General features: G+C 50.3%; 9 protein-coding genes across 9 annotated transcripts; 4 read left to right on the forward strand and 5 right to left on the reverse strand.

Annotated features, from left to right (window-relative positions):
* Nucleotides 1–2011: 2011 nt before the first annotated feature.
* BO80DRAFT_424997 (uncharacterized protein) lies at nt 2012–3106 on the reverse strand (the record flags this gene model as incomplete). The annotated part of the gene is made up of 4 exons (XM_025719416.1): nt 2488–3106; nt 2354–2410; nt 2236–2289; nt 2012–2134 (listed from the first exon to the last, which is right to left on the reverse strand). Coding segments are annotated over exons 1-4 (251 nt in total), but the record flags the coding sequence as incomplete, so codon positions are not given.
* A 2585-nt stretch (nt 3107–5691) lies between these two features.
* Nucleotides 5692–7517, forward strand: BO80DRAFT_381678 (O-methyltransferase). The gene is made up of 5 exons (XM_025716854.1): nt 5692–6118; nt 6170–6296; nt 6358–6481; nt 6538–6989; nt 7050–7517. Exons 1-5 carry the CDS (start codon nt 5936–5938, stop codon nt 7361–7363), a joined length of 1200 nt encoding a protein of 399 aa, XP_025575350.1. The 5' UTR covers nt 5692–5935; the 3' UTR covers nt 7364–7517.
* Nucleotides 7518–7600: 83 nt separating this feature from the next.
* BO80DRAFT_464701 (mitochondrial 54S ribosomal protein mL38) lies at nt 7601–8896 on the reverse strand. The gene is made up of 2 exons (XM_025722669.1): nt 8339–8896; nt 7601–8278 (listed from the first exon to the last, which is right to left on the reverse strand). The coding sequence occupies exons 1-2, from the start codon at nt 8502–8504 to the stop codon at nt 7788–7790; spliced, it is 657 nt and encodes a 218-aa protein (XP_025575351.1). The 5' UTR covers nt 8505–8896; the 3' UTR covers nt 7601–7787.
* A 1162-nt stretch (nt 8897–10058) lies between these two features.
* Nucleotides 10059–11132, reverse strand: BO80DRAFT_464702 (putative prefoldin subunit 1). Its single transcript, XM_025722670.1, has 3 exons — nt 10913–11132; nt 10687–10853; nt 10059–10592 (listed from the first exon to the last, which is right to left on the reverse strand). The coding sequence occupies exons 1-3, from the start codon at nt 10940–10942 to the stop codon at nt 10424–10426; spliced, it is 366 nt and encodes a 121-aa protein (XP_025575352.1). The 5' UTR covers nt 10943–11132; the 3' UTR covers nt 10059–10423.
* Nucleotides 11133–11325: 193 nt separating this feature from the next.
* Nucleotides 11326–12504, reverse strand: BO80DRAFT_355212 (isopenicillin N synthase family dioxygenase; the record flags this gene model as incomplete). The annotated part of the gene is made up of 3 exons (XM_025715740.1): nt 11326–11555; nt 11624–12062; nt 12166–12504. The coding sequence occupies 3 exons, from the start codon at nt 12502–12504 to the stop codon at nt 11326–11328; spliced, it is 1008 nt and encodes a 335-aa protein (XP_025575353.1).
* Nucleotides 12505–13042: 538 nt separating this feature from the next.
* BO80DRAFT_68593 (uncharacterized protein) lies at nt 13043–14384 on the forward strand. Its single transcript, XM_025724707.1, has 2 exons — nt 13043–13236; nt 13339–14384. The coding sequence occupies exon 2, from the start codon at nt 13526–13528 to the stop codon at nt 14303–14305; it is 780 nt and encodes a 259-aa protein (XP_025575354.1). The 5' UTR covers nt 13043–13236; nt 13339–13525; the 3' UTR covers nt 14306–14384.
* BO80DRAFT_68594 (uncharacterized protein) lies at nt 14385–14699 on the reverse strand. The gene has a single exon (XM_025724708.1). It carries the CDS (start codon nt 14658–14660, stop codon nt 14463–14465), a length of 198 nt encoding a protein of 65 aa, XP_025575355.1. The 5' UTR covers nt 14661–14699; the 3' UTR covers nt 14385–14462.
* Nucleotides 14700–15688: 989 nt separating this feature from the next.
* On the forward strand, nt 15689–16827 carry BO80DRAFT_434692 (uncharacterized protein; the record flags this gene model as incomplete). The annotated part of the gene is made up of 2 exons (XM_025720882.1): nt 15689–16691; nt 16745–16827. The coding sequence occupies 2 exons, from the start codon at nt 15689–15691 to the stop codon at nt 16825–16827; spliced, it is 1086 nt and encodes a 361-aa protein (XP_025575356.1).
* Nucleotides 16828–18069: 1242 nt separating this feature from the next.
* BO80DRAFT_355224 (Rcd1-like cell differentiation family protein) lies at nt 18070–19433 on the forward strand (the record flags this gene model as incomplete). Its single annotated transcript, XM_025715741.1, has 4 exons — nt 18070–18526; nt 18585–18740; nt 18807–19182; nt 19256–19433. 4 exons carry the CDS (start codon nt 18070–18072, stop codon nt 19431–19433), a joined length of 1167 nt encoding a protein of 388 aa, XP_025575357.1.
* Between the last annotated feature and the right edge of the window lie 220 nt (nt 19434–19653).

A 19653-nucleotide genomic window follows, 5' to 3' on the forward strand; every position in this document is an offset into this window, starting at 1 on the left:
CTTTGCGGCGTATTTCGCTTCCATTGGGACATGAGATTTCGACAGAAGTCAGCTTGGATCTGGCATTCCGAGTTCCGGGTTAGTCAGACTGCAGTATACCATTGTCCAAGCGCCGGGGTCTTCGGATGTTCATGATATGGAGTCGTTAGTTCCAGGGTAGTTCTGCCGGGTTTATCAATTCAATATCCAGGACAATGCTCTCATGATTGGTTGGCGGTGACACAAATGCATCGTTATACTTCTGAAAGATTGCTCCTGCCGTGTAACACTCACAGCTCGAGTCAAGCCGTTGTATCACCCTATGTTCGTGCTATAAATTCCAGCCTATATCTCTTTCCAGCAGCCATAATCGAAGACGACTGTGGTTCGGGAAACGAGAGGTAAAGAAACGACAAGCTATTCACTTACCCACCATGACATAGCTCGCAGAACAGGCTTGCCACCCCAGCGCTTAATCTTTTACGTTCCTCCTCTTAATCCCGAGTCAAGAAAATGAATACGGTATTTGACTCTCTCCCCGGTGTCCATGGACGTGGAGTGTTCCAAGATCCGGCACCACGGGAGTGTTTTACTCCGAACCAACATCTACCGAGAGATTATCCATCCTTCATGGCTGATTGGTGTATCTACAAAGGGACCAACCGGGACTGGTGTTATTCGTGGGCTCGATCTAAAGCGTGTACATGTACTCCGTACTATGTACAGCAATCATGCAGGCCGTGGCAGGTAACACAACTGACCGTGGCAATGGCCCCACCATTGATGGCGGGTCGGGCTTACAGCTCGGCGTGGTCAGAGCTGCCGATCGGGTATTTTGGGGGGTGAACCTCTCGTTTTTAAACCATGACGAGCTTTTCATAGTTCGATTATATATAGTATACCGGATTCTCCGGGTCATTCTCTAGAATTCTTGACCATGATGAGCTCTCTTCCCAACATAAATCCAAGATTCTCTACTCCCAATCCTCAAACAAGACCATGATTACCCTAATAATCCTGATAGACCATAAAGCTTTCAAGAGCCCAGGGCCTGAAGAAAATACTGGGTGCATTAAAGTACTATGTCAAATTATATAAAATGGCTCTAGACCACGCTGAGGTTTTCTTAGACGACAACGAGCTGCGACCCGAAAAAGTCTCTAATACTCTACTCTTGAGCACGATGAGCTCTACAATTCATAAGAACATACGGCTCCCTAATTAAGATCCGTGAGAGACCCTAAGTACTCTAACAAACTTAGTGCTGCCTAAGTTTTATGAGAACCCGAAATATCGAAAAAGAAAATGCTTGTATTACGAGAGGAATTTCGCTGATGAATAGCGAGAAGGCTTAGACCACGACGAGCTCCAACCCGCAAATGTTCTAGTAATCTACTCTTAATAACGATGAGCTCTACATTTAACACGAGTACACGACGTCCTTATTAAGATATAGTAGAGACACCAATTACTCTCATAACCCTAAAACTCTCCAAGTTTCATTGAAATCGAGGATACTAGAGAAGATGATTGTAGAATCAAAGGATTCTTATGATTTATAGAGGAATAACTTTAGATCACGCCGAGGTAATTCAAGACCACGATGAGCTGCGAGCCGAAAAAGCCGCGAGGGTAGATTAGAGAAAGCGATGCCTAATGGAGATTTTAACCACGCCGAGCTGCATCCGGGGTTGAACCTAGAATCTTTGCCCACGCCGAGCTTCTTAACCATGATGAGCGTGAACATGCCACTCCACAGCAAGATCCACTGCTGGCGGCCTTCGATAACCTCCAGCCTTTCAACTTGCTGTAGATTCAATCTTACGGATCATCGCCCATCCCTTTAAAGGGGCTCAAATAAGGGTAAAGTTAACGAAAGTTGGTTAATTGGATATTAGCTGCTGTCGAAATTGACTTGCAGAGGACCGAAATAGCGCATGAAATAAGCAGATAACTAATGAGTGGATCATTTGGCTTATACTGACAATTTCAATCAGATTCCGCTTTTGCTGCAGCCCTTCAAACCGTTATTCATCATAGCCTCCGGAACTTCATCGCATAGCAGTTCCCCACTACAACTACCATCCAGCTCGTAGTTGATAGAAACAGGATACCAAGCTGGAGCCACACATCTTGACGCCTACTTATTCCCCTCCTACAGATGTGTGTTAGAGGGTTGGGTATCACATTAGACACTGGGCACACAAGAGATAGAAGATGCAAGACGAAGAGGCAATTCTAATGAATGCTACTTACCGCCCAGCAAGCAAAGGGATAATTTTCTTGGCCACAATGGATATTGTTGGTGTTCTGTTCATGCAATTTTAGCTTTATATCTTCAACAAAGTTTTCAAGGCTGTTATGGTCCACTTACACTCTGTGCAGTCTGTATGCAATCCGAACTCGAGCGGCAGTCCGCGTCCGAGTGACACTTCACGCCGGGTCAGTCAGAATCAGCAGCCAACCTCCACGTACAAGTCCACAGCAGAGGGGACAAGATAGCCATACCTCGATACCTGCAGCGCATCCATGCCAATAATAAGCCCTTGGGTCGAGGCTCTGAGGAGCGGGAGCAGGAGAAGCCAGGCTTCCGGCACCAAGGCTTAAAGCCGTAGTGAGGAGGAATAGGAATTGCATGGTGAAGGTGAGTTGTTTTGGCAGAGTGCAAAGGGGCTGGTCAAGATTATCAGAGTTGAGGAGTCTGATATCAGCTTTGAAGTTGCTGGCCTCACTCGACTCGAAACGACGTATTTATATCTTTGATGTAAAGTTAGGCGTTCAGTCGTCCGTATTGTTGAGCTCCCTGAAATGCAGGCTTAGCTGAGTGAACGAGAAACATGGCGAATTGGCAGCGTTTACGGCATTCGCATCTCGTAGAACAATAGATGGGGTGGTTTTTGAGGAACAATATGATCGATAGTCTGGTTATGCAGGATGCAAGGGACCCTTGATGGGGGGCCTGTCAGTCTCCGACCTCGTACTGCTGAGTCTTGTCGGGTCTTGCATTCCTATTTGCCATGTGTACGTACGTAATTGTACGCATCGGATCTAGACTGCCATTGACCCTAGTCTGAACGAGCCCCTTCAACAAGAGCATCCAATGTAGGGCACATTTTAGCTTCTCAAGTCCGCGTTAGCGGCGGCTACCGCAATAGAAACGACCATTGTGGGAATATCTATACTTAGACGACCCGCATGTTACACAGCCTCAACGTCACCACGAGCTGGTTCTGGGAAGGAAAATTCTAGCCTCCGGGTTGATCATCGATACAGAGCACCGGATGATGGAATCTGTCTCAGTTCCTTCCGCATCATGAAATCATGTAGAATGTGGACCAGCCACTCATCAGTGGTGTCTTTCGGCGGCAAAACCTTGGCGTCAGCGTCATGTTCAGTCTGGCCGGTTAGGACAAGGCGCACTGAGACACATCACTCTATTTCAGGTTAGGCTTTACAGCATCATGGAACAGTTGCATAAATCGGGCTTCCTCAGTTGCGCTTTCCGTATGGTAAATGGGAGCCTTTGATGGCTGGACAATGGCAACACACGGCGATGCCCTGACCGGGGGGCGAAAGGGACGGGGATTATAGGCGCAGGCACTTTCGACGTTGAGTGCCCGCCCGTACCACAACGGGAAGAGACAGCCGCATGGCGCGTGTGGCGGATTGCAGATCTGTCGGATTTGCAGCTTATTTCTCTCAGCTGCTGAGGGATAGGCTCTAGGTGGGGAGTGGGGTGCACTCAGCTTTGTTGAGTAACATAGAAGAGGCCCGAGAGCTTTGCACGAAGTAATGCAAGCCAGGTCTGGGTTCCACCACACTTTTGCTTTGGAAATATCTAGGTTCGTCTTTGGAGGGTTCCATCCATGTATGGGGCTCGCCACCGCATGTCGAATGATCCGCCCATGACGCTAGAGTGATAATGCTGTGTTGCTATTCCTGTCCCCCAGGGACTTGAAGTTCCATCAAGATGGTATGTTGTCTGGAGGATGTCGAACCGGAAAGAGGGCGACAAAGATGCGGCCCCACAAAATGACAGACTATTAAACCTCTGCTAGCCCCAGAGCGATTTTGACACTGCTTGTGCATGATTGATTTTATCAGGAATGTGGTGGTCGTCGCGGACCACGATGGTGGTGGGACCTGTATGGCGATGTGGGAAGGTGGGGCTTTGTGGTGTGTAGCAAATTGACTGCAGTGAGATGGAAAACCAGCAGCCAGTCGTGTCGCTTATATGCCACCGTGCCAGGCATATGATACACAGGCTCGTATTCTCGATTGCAATCTCGACTGTCGTCCACATATGGGCTCGTCGTGTTCGATGCTGGCTGATTGGATGCAGTACGAAGGCGTCGTTGACGACTGGGCGGTCGTATGGCTGCCTGAGGACTACCCCATATAATTGAATCCAATCACGGTGGTCTGCTACCGGTCTTCCTGAGGCAGAAGTCGAGATCTGAGTATAAACCCCCCCCTCCTTTCCCGTGTTCCTCCACATCCTCTACAACCATTGCACGCTCACACATTGGCAACATAAACCCCCAAGCAGAGGCTCCATAGCGTCTCATTTTGGGTCAGTTCTGTATCTTTCTGTAGAGCGACGTACTCTGGTAACCTTTCGCTTGCGTATTTCCCAACCAGTCTATAGCTTGCGGTTTTGTGAACTTAGGGTGCCTTGTACACCAACAATGCTGGCAATGAGGCGCCCGTGGAAATGACAAGAGGGCAGCCAAAGAACTGTCATTGAGCTCATCAGATCATGACTGTTCAGTGTGTCCATTTACTTGCAGAGAATGACCTCCTGACACAGACCCCAGCTCACTCATACTATGTGGTATCCGAGACCTGCCAAGCAAAGATATTGTAAGCAGGAGTGACGAGGTGGCATACTATTTCGTGTGAAATCGCCTGGATTTACAGTTCCAGGTAGGTCGGGCAATTTGGAAGTCAATTCAATGTCTATCGGGTCTTCATGAAGACCAACGGCAACCCGGGAGAGTGTAGTGCGAGAAAGGTTCCTGGCCAAAGCTTGCGAAAACGAAAGCTCGAGAAATCCGAAGCAAGGGAAGCAAGGTATTCCTGGTGTAACCGGCACTTAAGACCGAGCAGGAATCGGACGATCAAATTGACTTGACTAGGCGGGTAGTCGGCATTCCTGATAGCTGGAACTGTTCAGGATAAGTCGCTACATCTAAGATTCCTACATATCTACTTCCAAATTCTACACACCATGTATTCTGCAACCAGCCTGTGCTCTACATAGTATCTGCTATGGTTTATCTACATAACTAGTTGACAATTCGATCCTCCGCCCCATAACCACACACACCCTGCTCCGATGTGAAATGTAGTACATACATAGCTCTTAAAGTAAGAATTACTTATAATACTCAAGCCTCGGATTTAGATGTCCTTTTTTTCTACTAAATGACAGATTCCATGCCCAATCTGTTGGGCTCAGTTCCTCATTGCAGAACCATCAATGTCGGGAAACCTGACCCGTCGCTCTTAGTACCAGTGTTAAGATGAGGGGAACGTCTTGTAGCCCAATAGAAAGAAGTGGGTTAGCTCGCTGAGGCCCTCCATTCATCCATGACTGCAGCTCTCGGAAACGAACGAACCCGTCATTGGCCCGCTTTATCTCTTCTTAGCCATGATAGATTTCTGCACCAACTAGTTACCTTCAACCCCGCTTTCATACAAAGTACTATCTACTCTCCTTGGTAGTAAGCCCAGCAAAATCTGCAAAATATGATGGCTGGATACGAATCGGCAGTACGTTTGGCTGTCATTCCGCTTTCCAATAATGACATGGTGTCAGTTCGACCCATTTTCGCAGGAGGGTCTGTCTTATAAGTACGATCTCCGAACTCCTCATCTTGTCAGATGAGCCTAGACATCATCTACCAGTTTGCAACGCAGCCCCCACATTCAATTGTATATCACTTTTATCAAGATGGGAAGAACTGGCCACAAGGATGAAGCTGTCCAGCAGGACCTGGATCAGCTCTTATCTGCCGCAGAAAGCTACCAAGAGAGTCTATCAGCTGATAGCCGTTACAATCTGCTGACCAAGGCGACACGTCTGGTACAAACCCTTCGTGGCCCAGCGGATATGCTCTTCGCGCATCTCGAGAATGTAGGCCACCTTATCCCGTTATAATAAAGGAAGTTATGAACTGTTTTCCAGGCTGCCAGTATAGCAGCTATAAGAACACTCCTGGAGGCTGGTGTATTCCACGCCATCCCCACCGGAGGCAAGCCTATCTCTGCTGCCGAAATATCAGAGAAGACAGGCGTGGACAAGGAATTGGTCGGTACGTTGTAGTCGCTCAACCCGACCTCCCGGCTCAACCCCCCTAACAAGAACCCCAATAGTCCGGTACATGCGCGCCGTCACCTCACTCGGTCCATTCCAAGAAGTCGGAGAAGAACAATACGCTCATACACCATTCTCGGAAATCTACCTCTCCCCACAAATGAGGGCAATCTACACCCTTACGTACTACAAGCCACACCATCATCCCACACCAACCACCAAGCTAACAACCAGATCAGGGTCGACATAATCGCCCCTCCCATGCTCCAAAGCCACGAGTTCTTCCGCCAAAAGAACTGGAAGAATGGGATAACTCCCCGCAGCAACCCATACACATTCTTCCACGACTGCGAGGGCCAAACCATGTTCGAGCACCTCGCTCAATCTCCCGACCATCTCAGCCTCCTCAATGATGCGATGATGGCCTCAGATTCCAGCCTAGTCACCGTAGGCATATATCCAATTACCGAAGAACTAGGCCCACTCGCAAGCGAAGACACCGTAACCCTCGTCGATGTCGGTGGCGGACGAGGCCACGTCCTTCGGCAAATCAAAGAGGGTGCACCCGATCTCAAAGGCCGGTTCATTCTTCAAGACCAGGAACACGTCCTCCACGATAACGGAGAGGAGATCAAAAATCATGGAATCGAGGCTATGGCTCATGACTTTTTCCAACCACAGCCGATAAAGGGTACGTACACCCCCAACCCTCACCCTCAACCCACCTACAAACCTAACGCATTCACCCTAGGGGCTTTGGCATACTATCTCCGCCGCTGTCTCCACGACTGGCCCAACGAACCCGAAGCGCAGCAAATCCTATCTAACATAGCTGCAGCCATGGACCGAGAAAAATCCCGTGTACTGATCGCTGAATGTATTGTCCCGGAAGTAGGAGCAAAGATGTTTCATGCGTGGATGGATCAGGGTGTGATGATGATTGGGGGTCGCGAACGCACGGAGAAGGATTGGGCCCATTTGTTGGATATTTCGGGCTTGAGGTTGGTGAAGGTGTGGCGGACGCCGGAGATGCCGGTTGGGGTGGTTGAGGCTAGGTTGAAGTGAGTATGAGTTAGTCAACATATATCTGGTTTAGATTGGCTAGGAGTCAAATATTCTGCTTATGAGGAGGCTGGCATGTTGTCCAACGTCAGATCGGTAGGAGGGTCGGGATATTTTCATACGTCAGAGGCTGACAATCCTTTTAATGTGGTCAAGGCGCGCGGGCATTTGATTCATGAAGAAACCCAATCCTTCGCCTGGGGGCCGTTGGCTCATCCAGGTAGTATGTTTATCCGGTATCATTTTCGTAAAGTAAGCAATCGATTTGCTGACAGTGTATTTTTATGCTGTGTAGTACAAAGCTTTGTGTTTCATGGCGTGCCAATCCCCGATCATACCCAGATGAAACGTCTATATCTATGGTACAAATAGAACCCATCTCTGTATATCTGCGGGCAAGGTCTATTCAGCGATCCCTATGCTACCCTCAAGAGCTGGCCGTAGCAGTCGCAGTCGCTTCACACGCATATGTAGCAACAAGCGTAGATGTGATCGCATAAGTAGTAGACGCAGGGGTCGGGTTCACAACCTGGAACCAGTTCGCTGCCACGGGGGTACCCAGGCCAGTCACTTCCTCGAATTCATCAAGGTCAAACCCGAGGCGTGCGGCATCAGTTGCAGGCAGCAAGCTCTCGAGACAGACGGGAAGGGAGTAGTCCTCTGGCTGGCTGTACAGCAGCAGAATATAATCGTGCGCGGGTCCTTCCAGCGGTGTCGGGTAGACATATTCTGCGCTTGGGGCAGACGTGTTGCTGATCTCAAGGACACCGGAGGAGTAGGCCAGGTATGGTTGGTACCAGTGCAGGGCAGTCGTCAAGACACCGTCTTCGTTGATGGTTGGATCAATCATGATGATGGTGTACTGGCCATCCGTCGAGGTAGTATCCTCTAAGTACAGGGTAGGAGCATCAGTGGTCCCTAAGAGAGGGATGTAAGTACGGGTTCCGAGGTGCGTGAAGGAAGAGCATGTTGGCTTACAGTTCTGGCTGATCAAAGTCCCAGCTGTGAGAGTGAGTTGGCTTCCATCAGCCGAGAAAATGACGCCTACATCCGCTTCGACAGACGGAGTGAACGATGAAGGGGTCGACGCAGCCGTGAGGCCGATGGCAAGAAAGGAGGAAGTCAAAATCGAAAGGAACTGCATGGTTATGGCTCAATGATCTCCTGTAAGAAAGAGATAGATGCTGTTGCTGCTTGTTGCTCAATCTCTGGTCATTCTACTTGTTCTTATACTCATTTTCTGAGTGCTTGCTTCACTGCCGGAATGCTCGGCTCTGGAAAGATACATCATCATCATGGTAGCCATATATCTCCGTAGTAGTCAACCTTATTCCCCATAATATTGATTTGCAGGAATGTTGGATGGCTTAGACAAGGCATGGCCCGAAGCTTGTAGATGAGGATCTCGTATTTAGCCGCACTGTCAAAGCATTCAGAGGATCTAGTGTGGTGGCGGCTGTGATATAGCGGGCATCATTTACGCATGATGGCAATTCTATACCGACAGGTATTATCAACAGAACCAACAAGTAGTCGAATAAACCTATTGTATAGATGTTGCAGGGTCAATGGATGAGACGAAATGTTGGGCGTGGGATCTGATCCAGGAACACCACGTGGACCCGATCCTTCCGACATTCGCGTGGCAGACTGACTTCAGCGGGTCAGATTCCGTATTCGATAAGACACTGCCTCTCCAAAATTGCCCTTGTGGAGTCACTTTAATTGTTGTTGGGCTAGCGCTTACGATGTGAGTAAGTCTGGTGCCTGCAGTGGTCTTCATTCCTCGCTTTTCCGGACGGAAGGTTCGACCATTTCATACACCAGCCTATTCGTACCGCTCAGGACCTGAGACACGGCATCAACCCTCGTTATTACCGTGCTTGGCGAGGTCGTAGAAATTCGCATATGTGGAAAGTACATGCTTTCAATATATTGACCGCAAAAATCCCGACATTTTCCCGATTCCTGCAATGCGCGGGAACACCAAATCCATTAGCGTGAGGATCTCATATTGAGGGAGTCGTAATCCTTGAACAAGCATTCATACTGCAAGATCTCACAAGCCAAGGATCTTCGTCAGAATATAGCGCGTATCCCCGTACACTAGACTCGGGGGAATTGGGATGAGAGGCTGCAGTTCTGGCATCCTCCGGAAGTGTTCTATATCCAATGACGCGAAGGATCGAATCACTCGCCATCGCATAAGCCGCCACACCCAGTCACTGAAGATAGGTGAATCATGGCTTGCAGCTGAGACAAGGCCGAGACCTACCTGTTTCTTTGTGGGCGTTAACCTTGAGATATGAGACACATCAGGCTATTTCGAAATAATCAAGCATGGATACCGGGTCTATTTCCTGGTTCGGGACTCGAGATCCATGGGACTTTCAGCTTGTATCACATTGCATGATGATTTTGTGCTACCTTGTGCTTCTATGGTGGGGCTCCTCGAGAGGACCTGAAGCAAAGGATTCATCTAGAGCGCACATGGAGGGCCAATCGTTGCTTGAGGCACTATCATTCAGTTGGTCAACAGTGGCATGATAAATGCAACCTGACCTGTGGGTCTAGATGGCCTATGTCTCATACCTCAGAGGAACAGGACTGTTAGCCATTGTAATACAGCATATTGATTTTCAAGCCCGGCATGATCTAGACAACCAGTAAATCAAGACGTCATTGTTGTAAGTAAAGGCGCAAGAAGAACCCTGTATTGCATATACTATGGCTAGTGATACAGGTCAGAGACCTCTATAGATCACCAAGTCCCAGCCCGGAGAGCGCTGAGCGCTCCGCGCATGCAGCAAACATACCATGACTACCGGTAGCCAGCGCGGCCTTCCCGGTACCACTTTAGGAAGGACCAGCAGAATGCAATGCAGCATCCGGAGACTACCGCCCGGACCTTCATCCTGGTGTGTGTTCTCCGTGCAGCTATCCGAGGATGTCGTCCCATCCATCCCCTGTTTCCAGAAAAGGGAGGTATGTCTAGCATAACGGCATCAATTATCAGTTCAATTTACCCTCCTTCCATATCCAAGCAGCCAACGAGACAGCCCCTCACGCCTTGCCGCCGGACTTGAGGATCTGCTCCAAATTCTCCCGGCTGTTCTTATTTGTCATCTCAAGGTAATGAAGCTTCTTCTCCAAGCCCGTAATCTCCGATTTCAGATCGCCGCTCTCGCTTGACAGACGCTTATCGATCGTGTTCAAGGGAACTCCCACGAACCTGTAGGAATAGTACTTGTTAGCATGGCTTTGTGATTGTGTCGCCTCCGTAGAACTCCAACAGGGTAGCATAACAGCTTGTCGGGTGAACGCACATCTTTCCTACCCCCTCATACACTCTTGTATCCTTGGGCAGAGTGCTGATCTCCTTCGACGTGAGTTCCAACATGCGGATGTCTCGCTGCTTGGTTGTGATCTGCGCCTTGGTGATCCCGATCTGTTGCTGGGAGCTGATAGCCTGGGCTTCGATTTCTCGCAGAAGCTACACGTTTAGAAAAGTGTGAGTGACGGAACACTGATAGGCTAAGTGGGGGAAGTCACCTTCTGCAGAGCTTCGTTCGGAATAGACATCTTGGGCAAGGAGAGGGGAGTCCCGCTTTGGTATTGAGGGGTAATCTGGGGTTGATGGGTTTCGCGTTCTCGGAGTTAAAGTATGCGCGTATATGGGGAATCCCAATTATGGTGACTCGGCTATCAGTTAAGATGCTGAGTGAATTGGGTATCGGAATGATTGAAAAGGTTGTTTGTTGGTAATGGTACCAATCGAGCTCAACGATGAACTCATCTCATCGGCCGTCTGCTGTTATTGGCTCCGAGGCCCGGGCGGTAGAGGTTTCCGGATTCGGACATGGAAATAGGGCTTAGGGTTCCGTGGCAGAACAACTACTAAGGACAACGACTGTGCAAGATCGATCATAGGTGGCAATTAAATGGACAGAATATATTGGAAGCTGCTAGTACATCATAGAAGCACGCATTTTGTTATACTCCGCCTGGGTGATTGGCTTATACTTGGCCGGGTTTCCCTCACTCATGCATGACGGAATGCATTCGATGACCATATCCGGGTCGGGAGACATGAAGTAAGGGATCGAATATCGTTCACGTGTCATCCGATGCGGCCCTTCAAACCGATCAGAGAGCTGCGGTAGTCTGACACGGTGGTTAGTAGACCGAAGGCGATCTGTACAATCGGTTAGATATCCCGTCGCCAGACCTGCTAATGAGTCGCAGGACAAAGGTAAGACCAACCATTGCTCCACCTTTGTAGTAAGTCTCCAACATTTAAAACGATGGAGTTCTTCAAAGGAGCAGAGGGGACAAATATGCCCGGTCGAGAAACGTCCTCCACTTCCAGGCCACCACAATCATCCTGGAAGAGCATTGTTATGGAACTCCAATCTGTATGAGCCGGACATCGGGCTGTTCGTTCTTTTTCGAGATCTTCGGCTGGAACAGGCAGATAATGCAGCAGCCGCAGCTGGTTGTTGTAGCCCGAGTGCCTCTTCGTTAGGTAGCATTCGTCTTCCAGATCGAGCCCGGTAGCCAGAGCACGTAAAATTTCGCTTCCAACCTTATTACACTCCCAGTAAAATCGGACCATGAAGGCCTGGAACCCAGGAAGTGTTTCTTTGGGTATCCACTGGTTGGGCTGGGCGGCATTTTCTTCACTGCCGATATCATAGATTTCCTGTGCTCCGCGTCAATCCGAATCTCAAAGATTGGATGGTGATCTGGTCTGCCGGCATATTTCTTTGTATCAGCCCACTGGGATAATGAAAAGTTTAACAAACCTTGACATCAGGGACCTCTCTCAGCTTTTTTCGGGCCTCATCATCATTCCCGCTGCTCATAGTCTGAGAGACCTTTTCCAACCCAGGCCATGAGTAACCTCGATGCACAGCCCAGCCTTCTGGATGGGGAGCCTGCATCTTCTCTTCATCCGAGAGTTCGAAAAAGCGTCTCATCCAGTCAAACGCTGCATTGAGGATGGTTTCAGACAGAGAGTGATTCACGATACAGACAAATCCGACTTCTCGGCAGGCCTCAACGAGTTCATGTGCGACCCGTTGACGAGAGGATTCATCCTGAGTGTTGTACCACGATGAAAAGTCCACGACGGGAATCTTCATCTGAGCGGAGTCATCGATAGAAGGCATACTGGCTCATTTAGCGGTGTCGTACTCCGTATAGCCTTAGGCTCGTCAGGTCAAAAGTAGGCGTGACAACAAAAGGTTGTATTAACACCGTCACAGTGCTGTTGGAAGATGAAAGGTTAATGCATCAGCTGCATCGGTGCTTCGTCACTAAGGTGCCTAAGGTTTCCAGTCACATGCTTTACGATCCTCAAAGTGCGTGGAGAAACCCGACTGGGTGTCAGCATCTGAAAGAATGCCGTGTTGGTGTAACCAGGACATTGAGAATGTCCGAGTCTATCTGATAATCAAGAGACTTAAGGTAAGCTCATCCACATGGCGTGAATTGACTTCGACGTGGATAGTGACATCATCTGTTAGCAGACCCTGATCGGAGTCTGGAGCAGAATTTATCCACTCGACGATAGCGATCAGGGACACCGGCGGAACCCCGGGCGATTCCCTGGCCCGGATGCTGATTTTCAACCAATGCGGCGGGCCAAAAATAGGTGAACACTGAACAAGAACCGCCTCGCACGGGCGGCTGGTTATTGAGGGGCCACTGGGGACGCTCCGTTGCTGTGGCAGGGGATCGGTGGACCCGGCGCTGCCTGAACAACCTAAAGATGCAGCGTCCATCACCCACTCCGCCCGGTGTCCGAACCGGCTTGCTCCAGAGAAGCAAACTCGGAGAGAATCAAGACCAAGAAGAGGGGAATTGAGCGACACGTATGTGAGCTATCAGCCGCCCACTGTCCCGTTCGTTGAGCTCCTTGCGAGCTAGCTACTCTGAGCGATCCCTACTGACATCTACATCTCTACCGCTTTTAGTAATCTGTTGATCGCCATCCTCGAGTCGTTGCAGAATACTACCCAGCCTTCGACATCTTGCAATCGGACTGGTCGCAAAGCCACAACTGCGACCATTTTTTTCAGAATCATCCCAACATACGGAGTATACCTTCTGCTATCCTGTCCCATCCCATTCGGCGGGCGTGCTATAGCCCTAGCCCTGACAATGAAGCTTTCCGGGTGGATCTCGGCCACATTCTTCGCCTCTATTGTGTTATCGATAGAGACGACGCCGGCTCCATCAATCGACACCGTGTCATTTTATCCTCCACGCAATGCAGACGCGACCCGGCGGGCCTTTGAAGTGCTACAATTGTTGAGGAAGCGGAGCGATAACTGTCCTTCTGGCTATGACCCTTGCTCGAACCTCGGCCACTCAAACATTTGCTGTTCCGATGGTACAACGTGCACTCGTGACGCCGCTGAGAACATTGCTTGCTGTCCGACCGGAGCGAGCTGTACCGGCACACTCTCTGAGACTGGAGCCGTAGTTGGAGGTTCAACCAGCAGCTTCCGATTTCCTCAAACGGCAACAGCAACTCAAACTACAGATGGGACGAGTGTCACCCTCACGGGTACTACAATTGCCGGAGCGTACCCTTTTGTCGACATACCGACAACATTTGCGAACGCCCGCGTTTGCTCTTCATACTATTCTTTGTGCCAGAGCGAATATACAGGCTGCCTTTCGGAGCTTGGAGGAGGCTACGCGGTGACCGTAGCTGCAGAAGGTGGAGGCGTCACCCGCGCCGGTGGAGGGGCTGCGGCAGCTATATCAACATGCTCTAGTCTGAGCATGGATGCCTGCCACGGTCTCAGCATAGGATACTGCAGCAGCTACAACACCGACGTATACGCGAACCGGGGAACGACCCCAAAGCGGAGCTCCAGCCTCGAGGATATCTTCTTCGGTATGTTCATCGGACTGGCCGGGATGTTTCTGTAAAGCCACGGCGAAGTTCGATTTTTATGTGAATATGTATGTATGAGATATGGACATACGCTTGCTGGTATATGACCTGGGCCCTTTGAGGTTAACAATGGTCGCTGCAACTACCTCAGACGATCTACTGGTTTTGTTTCGGAGGCTTGTGCCCATGACCCTAGATGAAAATGACGGACTTACGAACTGATTGATTGATGATGTGCGATGGTGAGAGTCCATGGGATCTACGAATCTGGTACTCTTCTGGCGTTCTGTATATAGCAATAGCAGATAGGATAGCAACTATGAAACAAACTAAACAAGTGGCGCCCCTCGTCGAGCCATTGCAATCGCAACCTGCTTTGCATTGATTCATAGATATGCAGGCACGGACCTGGTGCCCGGGCCACACCGCTTCACCACCGCATCATTGTTAGGGCTTATTGTACGTAGGACTCCGTACACGGAGCAGGAACAATTTAAGTGCATCTAGATAATAGGCCAGGCGGACTCCTACATGCATCTGCATATGGAGTCATCCACGCCACACCACGGCCCAAGTATGGATTCACTCCGTTGGGCGACACGTAGGACTCCGCCTAGATACCTGATTCGCACCGACGACGGAGGAACATGCAGCCAGTACCTGACGGACGGAACTCCGTCGAATCAAGGCATGCGTTGGCCAGACCGACTCATCACGGGATAATAATAATCTGGCGGTGGAACCACCAGCACAATAGGCCGAGTCTATCCAGGTTCCGGGCCTTCTATTACGGAGACTATTGGTGCAGAGAGGATGACGCTGTCAGGAACTGAGGGCGGGGAGAGTTGGTGATGGGAGGGGCAGCAACGGCATCATCCTCTGCCACCTCTCTACGATTGGGTCATGGCGGGGCAACAACATGCAAAGACCAAAAAAAGTGGATATCCCAGCCTCCGGAATTTCCTTTTATAATCCATGATCTAAGTTTATCTTCATCGCTGATTCACTCGGCGTTGCAGTGATTGGTGGTTGCCGTCGCAGGAAATGCGGTGGTTGGGAAGTCGACTGGACGGAGGCTGGGATCAAGAAGAGCGGACGGCCTGCTCGGGGGGGATGGCACCTTGCTCGCTCTTCTCCTCGCCCGACCACCCATACTTTTTTCCCCCTCTCTAGATTCATTCTCTCATTTTTTACTCTGCAAGCTAGAGATTTGTGATAGATTCGCGCATTCCATCTATTGCTTGGCTTCCCCCCGGCCCTGTTTCATTCCATACCTCGCTTGTCATACAACGCATACATCGAGTCGGACGTCGGGACAGGACGTCGTCCCTGGCAGCGATCGGAATTCAAATTACTAATTCCAGTCGCATCGTGGCCTGGCCTCGTGGTTGTCAAATATCCAACGTTCTTCCTTCGCCATGCATGCGTCGCGCATACTCCAGTCCACCATATCTATACTGGCCCTACTAAGCCAATTTCAACTCTCAACAGCATCGCCATTGGAATCCGAGGAAAATCTCGATGAGGCGACTCTAGAGAAGCGCTGCTCGAACCCTTGCGGTTACTATAGCCAGCTTTGCTGCAGCTCAAGCCAGACATGCAGCACCAACAGTGACGGCGAAGCCGAGTGTGTCGACAGCGGCAGCTGGGAGTATTTCACCACCACATATGTCGTGACCGAGACTGAGCGTGCCACCTTCACTTCGACATGGAGCTCCTACATTTCGGCGACAGCGACCTCAACTTGCAATGCTGAATATGGAGAGACGGTCTGCGGCAGCGACTGCTGCGGTCCTGCATATGTCTGTTCTGACAATCAATGTATCCTGGGAAGCACATCAATCTGGGCGACTGCGACTGCTACACCACCCGTGCGCGGAACAACACTGTCTACCGCCACGCATACAGCCACAACCACCGAGCCTTTCATCGCTCCCGTAAGTACAAGTGGAACGCCGGTGGTTGTGAAAGACGAGAGCAAAGGACTCAGCGGCGGAGCAATCGCGGGCATTGTTATCGGAACGATTGCTGGTGTATTTCTCCTGCTGCTTCTCTGTGCTTGTATGTGCTGTCGTGGAGCACTGGATTCCATTCTCGCTTGTCTGGGACTCGGGGGTGGTAGGAAGAGGAGAGAGACGACATACGTCGAAGAGCGTCGTCGTCATCATCATTCTTCTTCCGGCGCTAGACCTGAGCAGCGTACTTGGTTTGGCAGTCGACCCGCACCATCGACAGCAGGTGGTGGTAAGCAGAAGAAGTCTGGAATGGGTGCTTTGGCGACCATCGGGATCATCCTGGGTGCACTCGCGCTGTGCCTTGGGTTGAAGAGGCGCAGAGACAATCGGGACGAGGACGAGAAAACCGATTACTCGTACCCGAGCAGCTATTATTACTACTCCTCTGACTACTATACCAACGATGGTGAGTGCTGGTTGCTGCTGCTTACTTAAGTGACGTTACTAATAGCTTTGTAGGAAGCACGGTAGTGACAGAAGATCGACGGACAAGAGATACCAGACGAACCAGAAGATCTCGCACGCGATCACGAAGATCATGATTTGATGAAACCCACCTATGATATAAGATGACTTTCCGAATACGGAATACAACGAGCCCCTGTTATGCTATTTCCCTTTTCTTTCTTTTCTTTTTATATGAGTGTGCATGAAACGGCGTTGATTTGGGGTTATGGTTGACGTGCAGTGTACGATGATGAGATATGTCTTCATGTTCTAATGCCTTTGACGCTTTCTGATTCCCCGTTTTTTTCCTTTTCTTTTACCTCTTGTGTTTGTTTTTCCTAGGCTTTGCCGTTCGCGCCTTTCAATCTTCTTTTCAACCCTCCTAGAACTTCTTGTATGGAGGGAATGGGAAAGGAAGCGAGATGTAAATATGAGACTGGACATAAACTGACTATGAATGATGTTGCACATACTAAAAGTGTTAAAACGGGAAGTTGGTAGCAAACCCAGGATCTTTTATCCCTTGTTAGGAGACGAGGAGGGAGCATATCGGACTAGAGACATAAAGAGCCGAGAAGAGAGACCTCCGGCTACACGGCCAGAACTGCAGGTACAGCCCCGAGCACGTCCCTCTAGAGCCGGCACCAGGGAAAATTACATGCATTTTCGGTTCAAATCCCAGACTTCCTAGCTCTCAAGACCCAGTGCCCGTGCATCCCTGGAGTGAGAGCCGATTCTTGATAATCATGCACCTGCCGGAGTAACTCGTGCGCTTTCCAGGTTACTGCAGCTGCAAGGCGGCCATCAACGGTCAGCATGCCAACTCAAGACAAGTGTGGGAGGATATGGCCTCATTCACACAACAGTATCCGTTAATCTGGCAGTAAGGTAATCTGAACGAAGAGATAGTGAGTTGATCCCTGTCGCCGACCAACGGGATCGGTTATTGGAGACGGGTTGAGGCCAGGGTCCAGAGGGAAGCTCGGCACCTCCCAAGTCCCAAGTCCCAAACGGCACAAACTGCCCGGGCGGAACCTGCGACTCCCCGCCTCCCGTAGTCCCAAGTCATCCAATCCATCATTTCACGCTCCGTCTGTCCTTCCAAGCCCGCAGCCAATTCCCCCCCTCCCCATCGACACCCCCTTCCGTCTCCACTATTGTATACAGAATCACATTATCCATGAGGCTGCTCCCGAGTATCCCATTCTGACAATACCTACTCAACATCATCAGTCACTCTGCCCTTGTCCGGCCTTCCCCCGATCGTCCAGGGCTGTCAAGTCTTCCCTCCTGAGGATTACGAGTCCCGTTGAGCTCTGATTCTTCGCCGGCCCGCCATGCTCCAAACGCAGACTCAGCACGTTTTCTCTCACCAGCATCAGTATCCGCAGGCTGATCCGTCCTGGTTGCAGCAACAGCAGCACCACCAAAGCCACCCGCACCAGGCTCAGCAACAGCATTCTTCGTTGGTCGCCCAACAGCATGCCCAAGTTCAGGCGGCTGCAGCCGCAGCCGCAGCCGCTCAACAACAACATTATACCCGTATCGCTATGGCTGGAAACGCTGGTGCCGGTAATCCCGCTCAAGGAGCCGGTGCAGGGGGCATGGGCGGAGACGGCGCTTTGCCCGGTGCGGTGTCAGTGATGGACGGTGGCATCAGTGATGAGAATCGCAAGGTTTTCATCTGGGTCGCGGAACTCCTCGATCCGAATCGCAGAGAAGCAGCTCTTATGGAGCTCAGCAAGAAGAGAGAGCAAGTCCCGGAACTTGCGCTGGTTATTTGGCATTCTTTCGGTATGGGCTTCCCTTTGATCGGCTTTGGGGTGGTGGCAACTAACGGGACGGGTACAAGGCGTCATGACCGCTTTACTCCAGGAAATTATCTCAGTATACCCTTTGTTGAACCCTTCGCAATTGACTGCGGCTGCATCAAACCGGGTTTGCAATGCGCTCGCTCTGTTGCAGTGTGTTGCTTCCCACAATGAAACTCGCACCTTATTTCTAAACGGTACGCAGCAAGCCCCTCAGACCACCTTATCCCTGAATTCCAAACTAACGACACCCATCTGAACAGCTCATATTCCTCTTTTCCTCTATCCATTTCTTAATACGACATCAAAGTCGCGGCCTTTCGAATATCTCCGTCTCACCTCCCTCGGTGTGATCGGAGCGCTGGTCAAGAACGACTCATCCGATGTCATTAACTTCCTCCTCACCACAGAGATCATCCCGCTTTGCCTTCGCATTATGGAGACCGGCTCCGAGTTGAGCAAGACTGTCGCGATCTTCATCGTACAAAAGATTCTCCTCGATGACATCGGCCTCGCATACATTTGCGCGACCTACGAGAGATTCTATGCTGTTGGGACGGTGTTGAGTAACATGGTTACTCAACTTGTGGAGCAACAGACTGTGCGATTGCTCAAGCATGTTGTGCGCTGCTTCCTTCGGTAAGTCATACCTCAACACTCCCTGCACCCCGCGATTATACTCTGCCTCTATGTCAAGTGCTGACTTCCGTAGCCTGAGTGATAACAGCAGGGCGCGAGAGGCGTTGCGCCAGTGCCTCCCCGAACCTTTACGTGATGCGACATTCTCCTCGGTACTCCGCGATGATGCCGCCACGAAACGCTGCCTTGCGCAGCTTCTCATCAACCTTTCGGACAACGTCTCCGACGGCGCACCCGGTGTTGCGATGTAAAAAGTTCAAAAGCATTTGTTTTCGTTTTGGTTTACTTGGTATATTTGACAACCTTACGACATGCATCGGGCGGGCTTAGGCGAAACACGGATCACAAGGCGCAAACTGTGTGGAATGGCAATGCAATGATGAGATCTAAGAAAAGTTGCAAAAACAACAAAAGAGAGAAAAGAGTGAAGACATGGGCGGTATGGGAGCACTGGGCTTGGGGGTTTCTGTG

This window comes from Aspergillus ibericus, assembly GCF_003184845.1.
Source record: "Aspergillus ibericus CBS 121593 unplaced genomic scaffold BO80scaffold_19, whole genome shotgun sequence".
NCBI classification, from domain to species: Eukaryota; Fungi; Ascomycota; class Eurotiomycetes; order Eurotiales; family Aspergillaceae; genus Aspergillus; species Aspergillus ibericus.

Bases quoted from the DNA above. Each gene is read 5' to 3' on its own strand.
- BO80DRAFT_68593 (XM_025724707.1), top strand. From the start codon at position 13,526: ATGAAGCTTTCCGGGTGGATCTCGGCCACATTCTTCGCCTCTATTGTG.
- BO80DRAFT_464701 (XM_025722669.1), bottom strand. From the start codon at position 8,504: ATGCAGTTCCTTTCGATTTTGACTTCCTCCTTTCTTGCCATCGGCCTC. The intron at 8,279-8,338 runs GTAAGCCAACAT...TCCCTCTCTTAG, and splicing joins GACTTTGATCAGCCAGAACT to GGACCACTGATGCTCCTACC.
- BO80DRAFT_464702 (XM_025722670.1), bottom strand. From the start codon at position 10,942: ATGTCTATTCCGAACGAAGCTCTGCAGAAG. The intron at 10,854-10,912 runs GTGACTTCCCCC...CTAAACGTGTAG, and splicing joins CGAACGAAGCTCTGCAGAAG to CTTCTGCGAGAAATCGAAGC. The intron at 10,593-10,686 runs GTGCGTTCACCC...CTATTCCTACAG, and splicing joins TATGAGGGGGTAGGAAAGAT to GTTCGTGGGAGTTCCCTTGA.
- BO80DRAFT_381678 (XM_025716854.1), top strand. From the start codon at position 5,936: ATGGGAAGAACTGGCCACAAGGATGAAGCTGTCCAGCAGGACCTGGAT. The intron at 6,297-6,357 runs GTACGTTGTAGT...GAACCCCAATAG, and splicing joins CGTGGACAAGGAATTGGTCG to TCCGGTACATGCGCGCCGTC. The intron at 6,482-6,537 runs GTACTACAAGCC...CAACCAGATCAG, and splicing joins AGGGCAATCTACACCCTTAC to GGTCGACATAATCGCCCCTC.
- BO80DRAFT_68594 (XM_025724708.1), bottom strand. From the start codon at position 14,660: ATGAATCAATGCAAAGCAGGTTGCGATTGCAATGGCTCGACGAGGGGC.